The sequence below is a fragment of the Marmota monax genome, unplaced genomic scaffold (genome assembly GCF_021218885.2).
Source record: "Marmota monax isolate L192 unplaced genomic scaffold, Marmota_monax_Labrador192_F-V1.1 WCK01_AAM20220418_F8-fsc00044, whole genome shotgun sequence".
Taxonomy (NCBI): domain Eukaryota; kingdom Metazoa; phylum Chordata; class Mammalia; order Rodentia; family Sciuridae; genus Marmota; species Marmota monax.
The window spans coordinates 14,795,315-14,807,852 of record NW_026695198.1 but is presented as its reverse complement, the minus strand read 5'-3'; the positions used below and the strand labels follow the sequence as shown (position 1 = coordinate 14,807,852).

General features: G+C 33.5%; 1 protein-coding gene across 3 annotated transcripts in view; it reads right to left on the bottom strand.

Moving 5' to 3' along the window:
- Positions 1–12,538, bottom strand: part of Arfgef1 (ADP ribosylation factor guanine nucleotide exchange factor 1) — a 108,166-nt gene that overhangs the window by 78,482 nt on the left and 17,146 nt on the right. For all 3 annotated transcript variants that reach the window (XM_046428527.2, XM_046428529.2, XM_046428528.2), the window contains exon 2: positions 22–52. In XM_046428527.2, the coding sequence (XP_046284483.1) occupies positions 22–52 (31 nt within the window). The remainder of the gene's footprint in view (positions 1–21; positions 53–12,538) is intronic.

The window sequence follows — 12,538 nt, the reverse complement described above, 5'->3', positions numbered from 1 at the left end:
AGAGAAAAAAATCCCACAAACCTCTGTTTTTCAGTTTCAGCTTTTATTTCCTCTGTCAGGGAAAGAGAAAAGAAGCATACATTAAAAAACATAACAGAAAAGTCACTAAGAATTTGAATTTATGCTTTATAAACTCATTTGAAACTTCTACAAAAATTGGAAAAATACAAATTAAAAAAAAATTGGGGTGTTTTATTATATGTATATATTTAGTATAAAACCAAACATTAACCACCATAGATGTGAAATTCCCAAAGAATTTGCCTTTCTCAGAGCATTCCCTTTTTTGTCAAGTAACTCTATTAATCATAAGTATTGAATAAAATATTATATATGTTAATACACTGAAGTCACAATATGTAAAGCAAATGATGGATGACGGGAAAAAATTCTCAATGCACCAGTCCTATGCATCTCAGGGAGATTGTCAGGCCTGAACTATAATTTCTTTTTCTTTCTTTTTTAATTTTTTATTTTTATTAATTAATTTTTTGGTACCAGGGATTGAACTCACAGGCACTTGACCACTGAGCCACAACCCCAGTCCTATTCTTATATTTTATTTAGAGACAAGGTTTCACTGAGTTGCTTACGTCTTGCTTTGCTAAGGCTGGCTTTGAACTTTTGATTCTCCTACCTCAGCCTCCGGAGCCACTGGAATTACAGGCATGTGCTACCATGCCCAACTGAACTATAACTTCTTGAACATGTTTGTATGTTTGAATATTTAAACAATTTTTATATTTATGACTATATATATAAGTAACTGTGATCAAGAGAAAATATAATAAAATACAATAAAATATGCAGGCCCAATTTAAATTATGGGGAATTTGCCCTTTCACTATTTATAAGGAATGAGCTGAATTAGATTAAACCCTACCTTAGTAGAAGACCCTGAAATTTAATTGATACATTGGGGGCTCTGGTTAATAGATTAACCCTACTTGAAATCTGGAAGAAAAGCATTTAACCAATATAACAGGTTCAGATGATTACTTTTCACATATACTAAGATATTTAAACCTTATAACAACCCCATGAAGTATGGACTATGATACCTCCATTTTAAACACCAGGAAATCAAAGTAGAGAGACTGAATAATTTGTCTGAGGATTGCACAGTTTGACTGTATGGCTAACTGCATTTCACCAGATTTCAATACCAAGTGATCAAACTGCAGATCCTGGTTATTAGCCACTGTATAATACAGGAGTATCTAAGCATATTAAGTAAAATGTGGGTATTATAAACAACTCAGGCCTATACATTTAGTAATTATTAAAAATATCGTTTATCAAATACTTTATGTATCAGAACAAATATTAAAACATCCATAAAGTGACATTGCCAAATCACCTTGCTATACAATGTATAATTTATTCATTACCAACTATGTGCCAGGCATTTGATTTTCAGTATTTCAGTCTAGTTCTCTGTGGACCAAAGTCCTTTCCATTTTACCAGTGGTGGTAATAAAAGAGAGATAGTGTGAAAAATATTACATGCAGCTACTTAAAATACTACTTAATAAAGGTTCACAATGTCTATAAAATCTGCATATCAGCTACTAAAATTGCACAGTTCAGCAGTACAAAAAAGTAAAACTTTATATCACCTTAAAATATGTATGGATAAAGAAAAATGCTGTACCAACTACTCTACATCTTCATATAAAATAATTTTAAAACAATACTTTTCATTTTAAAATATTACATTATTAAGAGGATAATGTCTCACTAAAACACAGGTATGGTAGAAAAAAGATTTGAGGCAGGGACAGGAACAAAGGTGGCAGTTTTTTTAATAAGGTGAAATTTCATTTATAAAATGATTAGGGAAGAGTATTCTGATTAAGTAAATCTTACATTAAGAATATCAAAAAAAGTGAAACAGTTCAAAGAGCACTATATTTTGATACCTTCTTAGTAACTGTGTGACCAAGAGAAAAAACTCTCACTTCACTACTAGATGACTGAAAAGGTCCTTTATCCTAAAATATAACTGGACAACAGCCCACCACCTGCTTTTGTATAGCCCATGAGTTTTACAATGATTTTACAGCCTAACATTTGCAATCAACTTAATTTTGAAAACACTAACACTGAACCCTAACGAAGACAAATGTTCTGTCCCCTTAAAAGAATTACATACTTTTCATTAGATCAAAAATTGTATTATTATTATTATCAATACAAATTTATATATTTTTATCTTGTTATTTAAGTACCCTATATAATATCCTTGGATTCTCCCTCTTGGCCCCAAAAGCCCTTTGCAGATAAAGTATGCTGACCCTTGTTTTCAAAACAAAATGATTCACATCTCATAGACCCTACAATCCATTTTACTATATGACTCCATTAGTTTTTTTAATGCCTTTATTTATTTATTTTTATGTGGTGCTGAGAATTGAACCAAGTGCTCTGCACGTGCTGGATGAGTGCTCTACCACTGAGACACAACCCCAGCCCCAACTTCATTAGTTTTTTAAACTAATAAAATACATCCAATACAAGCATAGTTGAAGGTAATGTTTCTCTATTAATTCAGATACCACAATTTTCTTCTTCTCTCTACTTCTCTTTGATAGTCCCCTTTTCTCTTTCCATATTGTAAGTGAGGGAAGCTCTGTTCAAAACTATGCTTTTTAAAAATATTTATTTTTTAGTTGTAGTTGTGGACACATACCTTTATTTTACATATTTATTTTTTATATGGTGCTGAGGATAGAACCTAAGGGCCTTGCACATGCTAGGCGAGCGCTCTACTGCTAAGCCACAACCCCAGCCTCTCAAAACTACTCTTAAAATAAAACTATGGGCAGGATGTAGTGGCGCACACCTGTAATCCCAGCGGCTTGGGAGGCCGAGGCAGAGGATTAGGAGTTCAAAGCCAGTCTCAGCAAAAGTAAGACATTAAAAAACTCAGTGAGACCTTGTTTCTAAATAAAATAAAAAATAGGGCTGGGGATGTGGCTCGGTGGCCAAGTGCTCCTGAGTTCAATCCTGATACCAAAAACAAATGTACTTTAACCCTCAATGTTTCTAATGTTTTAAATTACAGTGGACTAAATGTGAGCTGTAGTATTTTTCTTCATTTCCCTACATATCTATAACCCACACAATAAGAGTTTTTAATGTTTTGACAAAAAACTTTAAAGGTCACATAACAATCACAACTATTCCCACTGATGATTAAGATAGCTTGCATGGTTTTAATTTGGGTGGTTATCCTTATAGTCTTGCAAAATGCCTATATTTTTACAACCACACAAAGACTGCCTGTATTCATTTTCATATATTTCCTTTCAAAGGCATTCAAGGCCACTTAAACTGAAAGACAGTAACATTAAAATGCAAGCAAGATTAAAAGGACCAGAGGCAATGGAAGAATGGTAGAGATTATTATTTATCAAAATACAGAAATTTGCAAATTTTAAACCACGATATTTTAAAATAAGATGAATATTTAAAAGAATATGCATGTTTGCACAGCAATACACAGTTTAAAACACTTTTCCACACCTTATCTAATTTTATTCTCACAGGATAATTATTCATTTTTTGGTAAGGAAAATAAGGATCAGATTAAATGATGGCTTATTCTGAGGACAGTCAGCTGGAAAGTAGTGATCCAAAAACTAATTTTTCTTGTCTTAATGTAGTATCCATTGTGTGCTAATTTAAGCAAATTTCTATTAAGTGGTACAACTGAAATGAATAAAAAATATATCCTAAATTATCAGGGTAAACTTATAAAGCAGTGGTTCTCAAAGTGTGGTCCCAGGACCAGCAGCATCAACATCACCTGGAAGTTTGTTAGAAATGCAACTCCTGGATGGGAGGGCAATTGGGCTGCAATATGTCACCCTTCTGACCACCAGGGTTGATTCAGCTGAACTGGCTGGCTAGGCAAGTATCCCCATCCTCCCTCATTGCTCCACGTGCATCCCTCCTGAAGCTGCACACTAGGTCAAAGGGGACCTGGTACAAGACTGTTCTTCAATCAAGGTTATATGAGTAGCTGCACTCCTCTGCTAAACTTCCAAACAAGCTCTTAAGCAATGCAAAACCCTAGACTGTCCCCAAACCTATTGACTCAGAAACTCTGAAGGTAAAGTCCTATATCTGTATTTTCATAAGCATTCAAGGGATTCTAAAACACAAACAAGTTTAACATCATTGCTATGAGGTCCTTGCAAGAAACAAATGAAAGACAGCTGGGTTTCATCAATATATCCATAGGCATTTATTGTTTCTGTAAGATTTCTTTGACTAGGTTTTGAATGTCCTGTAATACAATCTTTGATACTGTCTGTGTTTTAACAAATTAGAGCTTGGTTAGCTTCTAGCAGCAGGCTCAAGAAATAAACTAATTCTCAATTATTATAGAAAAACATCCAAAGAAAAGACTACTGAAGCATCAACATAAGCAGCATATTCAAAATAAAAATCATACAATGTTTAACTGTAAAATACTTTCTCATTAAATTCAGAAACACGGTTTGACTATTGTTGTAGTTCGGATACTAAATGTTCCCCAAAGGACCCTTGTGTTAAAGGTTAGTCCCCAGGGTGGCTCTATTGGAAGGTGATGAAATCTTTAAAATGAGGTCACAGTAAGAGGTCTTCAGGTCATTGTCCTTGAAGTGGATAGAGGCTTCCCAATCTCCTCCTCATTCTTCTTTGCTTCTTAGATATGAGGTGAACAATTTTGCCCCACCATATGCTCTTGCCAGATATGGTATCTTGCCACTGGCCTGCCATGATGTGGGCTAATCAATCATGGACTGAAACCTTCAAAATTATAGATAAATAAAGCCTTTTTTCTTATACTTGTCTCAGGTACTTTGGTATGGTAACAAAAAGCTGAGTAACATAACCACAATCAGTTAAATACTTTCAACAATGCTCTGAAAAAATACTACATATTGTAACTAGATAATATGTGATAATATTATCATTTCTGACCTAAAATAAGATATAAACCAGAGGCTTGATTTATTCAGTACTGTGTAACCATAGCTCTTTTAAAAAAATCCCAGAATTTGAGTATTGAAATTCTTTCAATAATTATTTTCTATTTATTAACTCGTCTATTCCTTCAGAACTATTTTTATAAAATTTTAAAATAATCTCTTAAAAACATATATAGATGGAAAACCTTTTTAATCAAAATTGGAGGAAATGGTCACAGTGAATTAGTAAAAGAATATTTTCTTAAAGTGTTTTGAAGGAGCACAAGTTTTATTCCTTTCAAATACATTCAATAATTGAAATCAAGTCAACAATATTTGTAAGGCATAGAAGTCATTTAATGAGCATATGCAAGTTATATCTCACCTCCTAAAAATATTAAAAATTCTCTCTCATATTATTTTTACTATTATTTAGAAGCTTCCTTCCCAACTGACAATACAAATATATACTTCAACACAATATCTGCATGGATTCAACATCAATTTTGTCTTATATGTAGTGTTGTTTATACAACAGCAGCAGTTACTCAATGCTGACTCAACTGGTAATTTAAGGAAAGACTTCAAATTAATAGTTTTTAGTAAACACATTAGAATTTATAAATCCAAAGTGTTACTTTAATACTATGATCCATCTAAATTATGTACACAAAGCTAGGAGTAGTGGCACATGCCTGTAATCCTAGTGACTTGGGAGGGAGGCTGAGGCAGAACAAGCCTCAGCCATTTAATGAGATCCTGTCTCAAATAAAAAGGGGTACAGATATAGCTCAGTGGTAAATCCCTGGGTTCAATCCCCAGAACAAAAAAAAAAGTATATGCAAGCATTATTCTGGGGGAAAAAGTGCATAACTCTCATTAGATTAACAAAGAAGCCCATGATTCTATATTCAGTTGTTACAGGGTCAATTATGATTAAAAACAGTAAGTTGAATTGAATCAACTACGACAATATATATGAAAGTACTTTTTAGTAAAACTAAGTATTTTTAATAAAACACTGCAGAAATATAAGGAATCACTCTGGAAAATAACATTCCTTTGGATGTAAAGATTATACCAGGATGACTTTTCCATCCTGGTATGGATAGAAAAGTGACTTTAGAAACACATTTCATACCAGAATTAAAATACAGGAGTTAAAGAGAATGGCAGTAATCTAGAGCAGAGAAAATGGCTTGAACTAAAGCTGTCACAAGAGGAAGGAAAAACTGTAAATTCCATGGGCAAGGAAGAACAGAACTACATCATTTGTTGGGGAAAGGGTAGTTAGCAAAGAGAGATCTGGCTTGCATGGGTGAATGAAAGGTACCATTAACTTAGACATAAAATGTAGTTTCTCATAGTGTCAGGAAAGCAGTGGGGGGAAAAGTTGAAGAGGTAAGTCTGTGTTGTGTTTTATTTTAAACTATAGGATGTTCAAGTGGCAGTATCTAGCAGGATCCAAGATAGGTTGAGTATCCCTCATCTGAAATGCTTAGGACAAGAAATGTTTCAGATTTTATAATTTTTCACATGTTGGAATATTTGCAAAAACTTTACTGGTTGATCAACCCTAATCTAAATTTGTGAAATCAGAAATGCTCTGAGATCACCAATTTTCTGAGAAACATGTTTTGGATTCTGGAGCATTTCTGATTTTGAAATGATTTTCAGATTAGGGATACTCAACCTGTAAAGGAATTTGAAGACTGGGAGATAGCATGACAGAGTTTTTTTTTTTTCCAAAATGGCCAGTATGATATTTGCTATGCATATTCTGCAAAGTGACCTTGTCACAACCCCAAGATCAGCTAAAATCTAATTCCCCTTCCCTTAAATCTGGGCTAACCTTAAAAGATTCATTTATAAATAACAGAATGCAGTGGAAATGACAGCATACAACCGCCAAGGTTGGGTCAGAAAAAACCATGTAGCTCTTGCCTGATTCTTTTGGAATGCTGGGTCTCCAAACACCCCTCTTGGGATCTAGAAGCCCTGATGTGAGAACCCCAACCAGGCCACTTGGAAATCACAAAAAGTGGTCAACAGTTCCACCTGAGCCCAGCTTTCAGGTCATCACCCAGGCACCAAGCATGTGAATGAAGAAGAATCCAGAAGATTTTAGTTCCCCGCCATTCATATCTCCCACATTCATTTGAGTCTTCCCAGCTGAGGTTCCAGACATATCCCACCAGAACTCCAAACACATAGTCTGTAAGCATAATAAAACATTCACTGTGTCACACCAAGAAGTCTTGGGATGTTTTATTATTCAGCAATAGATAACTGAAACAGAAAGAGCTGGAGACATAAGATGACTGGGGTTTGAAACAAATTCTTAGCAAATGGGGAAGGAGAGATAAAGAGGCACAAAGTACTTCAAGAACATGGAAGATTAAGAGATAATAATGCTTAATAAAATGCACCTACTGTTTTGCCTTTGCCTTTGTAATGCTCCTTATCAACCTCCTCAGAATCTGGATAATCTACAGTTGACCTGGCAAATTGACTTCTCTCCTCAAGATGGAACTAAAAATTCACCGCACAGGGGAAAATTCCAGAACCAGCAACAGCTTTCCCCCATTTCCCACACTCACCATCAGTATTTATGTGCTCCCATAGTAAGGGAATAGAATATGTAGTACAATATGATATTTTGATGTGTTTGCATTGTCAAATGGTTAAACCAAGCTCATCAATGAATCTATCATCTCATGTATTTATTATGTTTTGTAGTGAAAATATTTAAAAATCCACTTAGTAATTTTCAAATATACAATAAGTATTGTAGTCACAATAGTAAAATCTGGAAACAACCTAAGTGTTCACTGAATGAATGAAATACATAAAATGTGGAACACACACACACACACAGCAGAATCCTATTCAGCCTTGAAAGAGAGGGAAATCTTGTCAATAGAAACAACATGGATAAACCTAGAGGATATTACGCTTAGTGAAATAATCCAGGTATAGAACACCAAATATCATATGATCTTATTTATATATGGAATCTAAAAAAGTCAAACTTAAATAAACAAGGGTAGAATAGTGGTTACCAAAGTCTGAGGAAGAAGTTGATCAAAAGGTACAAAATTTCAAGTGGGACAAGAGGAATAAGCTTTAGTGATCTTTTAATAAAATAGGAACATTTAAAATTTTTTTTTTCATTCCTGATACCTAGCACAGTGTGAGAAACACAAAGTAGACATTCAGTAAATGTTACCATATTAAGAAAAAAGAAGAAGAAAATAAAATCTCCCGTCCTTCTCTGTTATTTCCTTCCCTTTTCCTTTTCACATCTTCACAACTTATAGTTCTTAAATCTAAAAACAGGAATAGAAAGTGATGCTGTGAGTATCCAAAGCTACCTGTTTTGAATTAATTTGGAGTTTAACTTCGACTTAGATTCATGGGTTTTCAAGTCATTTAATTGGTCAGAAGAAACAAAGCTTTGAAACCTAGGTGATCTGGGGGAAAAAAAAAAAGACTTTTTGCTCATCAGTCTCAAATTCACAAATGCTAACCATCTTTTCTCTTCAAACAAAATAAAATGTAGTAAATGGTCTCAATCAATGGTTTTCAAAATTGTTTAACTGCAAACCACAGGAAGAAATATTTTAGAATGAATCCCAGAACATACATATGCATATGTTATAAAAGTAAAAATTAAATTATTACTCTTATTACTTGCAATATATTCTCATTTTCTATTCTATTTTATTAAAAAAAAATAACACTAGACATAAAACACAGAGACTTCACAACCAATGGTGGTTTGTAACAACTAATACAAAATTTGTTGGTACTATACACTAACATACAAATTCAAGAAGTTTAATGAGCCAGATATGATGGCAAATGCCAATACTTCCAGCAAATCAGGAAGCTGAGGCAGGAGGATCACAAAGTCAAGGTCAGCTTCAGCAACTTAGTGAGACCTTGCCCAAAATAAAAAATAAAAAGGGATGGGGATGCAGCTCACTGGTAAAGCAACCGGGCATTTAACCCCTTAGTAATGTGAGGAATATAGAGAAAGAGGAAAAAAGCTGCTAGAAATCCAAGGAAATAAATGTGAAGGCACATTATAATCAAATTAGATAAAACTAAACACAAAGAAAAATACCTTGAAAGCACACAATTTATAGAGAAACAATGCTTTAGAATGACAACGGATTTCTCACAAAACATTATGGTGGCCATCATCCGGGGGCAGTGGTATGACATTCCAAGAGTTGAAGGAAAAGAATGATTACACAGAATTATGCATAAGTACATATTTTTTTTCAGTGAAAAATCCTGAAGGAACGAAATATAAAAATCAAGATCTCAGATGAAAGATAACTAAAAAAACAGTAACCACTAGACCTACCCTGAAAGAATCTCTAAGTTCTTCAAACTGAAAGGAAATGTTAAAGAAATTCTAAAATATCAAAAAGAATGAAAAGTGTAAAGACACAGAGAAATGTAATGGTATCCTCCCTCTTCAGTTTTCAAAATATGTTACATATTTGAAGTAAAAATAATAATAATAGTAATAATGTCACTTGTTGCTCTTCATATATGTGGAGGAAATTTTTAAGAGAACAATACTATAAAGTGGGAAGGCAAAGGGATAGAATTCAAGTTTCTACAGTTTACTTAAATAGATATAATGCTGACATCAGTATGTTTTAAGTTATGAATGAATAATGTAAAGCCTAGCAACCATTAAAAAAATCAAATGTACACTAAGCAAACACCACAGGAAAAAAAAATGTAATCCTAAAAATTTTGAGAAACCCATATAAAAGCAGAAAAAAGGTCAAAGGGAAGAAAAGCAATACCAGAAAACAAAAGTAAAATGGCAGACTTAAGCCATAACGTTATCAATATTACATTAAATACAAAAGGTCTAAGAATAAGAATTAAATGACAGAGTTTGGCAAATAAAATTTTAAAAACACAAACCTACTATAATAGTGTTCCCAAGGGGACACATTCCAAGACCACAAGTAGATGCTTGAAACTATGGAAAAGTACCAAATCTTACATATACTATGTTTTACGTATACATGCATACACAAAGTGGATGCCTTTTCCATCTTTATGACTGATCATACACTATGACCATAATTTTTATAGTCTGAGATATGACAGCAAAATATGAATTTCTCTTACCTTCACAAATTTATGAATAGTTGATCTATTTTACCGCAGATTCTAGCAAATGCTAGAATCCTTTATTAAATCAAGAACTTCTACCTTTAACTTAATGGAAGCACTTTCTAGCTTGTGTTTGGCATATCCAAACTGCCAGCATTACTAGTCTTGTGCTTTAGGGTGTTATCAAGTAAAATAAAGGTTAACTGAACACAAGCAGTTTTGACAATGGACCCATAACTGAGAGAGCTACTAAGTTATTATGTACAATGTGGATATGTCACACAAAGTAATGATGTACATCTGGGGTAGAATGAAGTAGGATAGTGCAAGATGTAAAACTTAAGAATTATTTATTTCTGGAATTTTCCATTTAATATTTTTGGACTGCAATTGACTGCTGATAACTAAAACTGTGGAAAGCAAAACCCCAGGTTAAGAGTGTACTACTATTTTCACTAATAACAACATGCAACTAACTTCAAATACAGTATTATAATGCTACAGGTAGTTTGAAAATAGATGGAAAAAGATATCAAAAGAAAACAGGAGTGACTACACTAATGCCAGCTAAATCAGGATTGGACACAACAAGAAAATGACTGAACAAAATACATTACAGAACAAAATACATTATATAATGATAAAAGAGTCAAAACAGCCGGAACACATAAGCAATCCTAAACGTGTATGCAATAAACAAGAGCTTCAAAAAACATAGACTGAAACATAGAAGAGAAAGAAAAGACAAATCTATAATCATAGCTGAAAAACGTCAACATCTTTTTTACCATTAACAGAAATGTTAGACAAAAAACCACCAAAGAGATAGAGCTAAACAATACCATCTATTAACGGGATTTAAATTTATAAAATAATCCACTGAACAAGAATAGAATACACATTCTTTTTAAACGCCCACGGAATATTTGCCAAGACAGTCCCCACACTAGATTATAAAACAAAACTCAACAAATTTAAAAGAACTGAGACAGGGCTGGGGCTGTAGCTCGGTGGCACAGCGATTGCTTCGCATGTGTGAGGCACTGGGTTCAATCCTCAGCACCACATAAAAATAAAATAAATAAAAGCATGCTGTCATCTACAACTACAAAAAAAATTTAAAAGATCTGAGATAATACAAATAAAATAGGAATCAAGAGGAATAACAGTAAGATTTCCAAACACTTAGAAATTAAAAACAATTCTAAATAATCTATATGTTAATAGGAAGTCCCAAGGGCAATTTAAAACAAAAAAAGAAACAAAACAAAAATGACAATCAATTTTGTGGGATACACTGAAACATGCTGAATGGGAAACTCAACAACAAATACTTCATTAGAAAAGAGGAAAAGGCTCCAAATCTAAGCTTCTCAGCTTAGGCAACTACGGGGGAAAGTGCAGAATAAATCCAAAGCAAGAAGAAAGAAAGAACACAAGAGCAAAAATCAATTAAATTGAAAATAGAAATAGGAAAAATAATTGAAAAAAGCTGATCTTTGGAAATATCGATACAATGAAAATTTCTGATTATCGTGGGGAAAAAAGTCACAGAATAGCACAGGGAAAAAAAAAGACACAGAATAGTGGAATAAAACAGGGTATTATCACATACAATGCAGACATGAAAGGGACAAGGTGCAAACAACTCTACTGAATTCACAGTTCAAGAACTACAAAACATGAAATCTCATAACTCAAATAGTTTGAAAAATTCTACCAAATATTTATAAAAGAATTAACACCAATTCTATACATATTTATAAAAAGCTTCTCAACTCATTTAATGAACTCAATGGTTTTTTTGGTTGGTTTGTTTTTTGTTTGGGGGCGGCGGGTACCAGGGATTGAACTCGGGGACACTCAACCACTGAGCCACATCCCAGCCCTATTTTGTATTTTATTTAGAGACATGTTCTCACTGAGTTGCTTAGTGTCTCAATTTTGCTGAGGCTGGCTTTGAACTCTCAATCCTCCTATTTCAGCCTCCCAAGTCAATGCTGTTTTGATGATAAAACTGGATTGTTGCATAGAGTAGAATGAACTTGGTTAAGAGTAGCTATAAAAAAAAAAAATCCAACAACAGGAATTTGATATAAAAAATAAATACTTTCTCCTAAGATCTCAAACAAGGCAAGTACATTTGTACTCTCATTACTTCTATTCAACTTTGCACTAAATGGCAGGGGAAGGGCAGAGGAAGGGAGAGAAAAGGAGAGAAGAGGAATAGAAACATTTGGACTGAAAGGGAAAAAAAATCATTTTTCCAAAGATGACATTATTGTCTTAAGTAAAAAATTCCAAAAAATCCTGAATAAATATCTCTTAGAATCTGCAAGTGAACTTGCAACTTATTGAGACCCTATCTCAAAATACAAAATTAAAAAATTAAAAGAAATGGGCATGTAGCTTGGCGATAAAGTACCCCT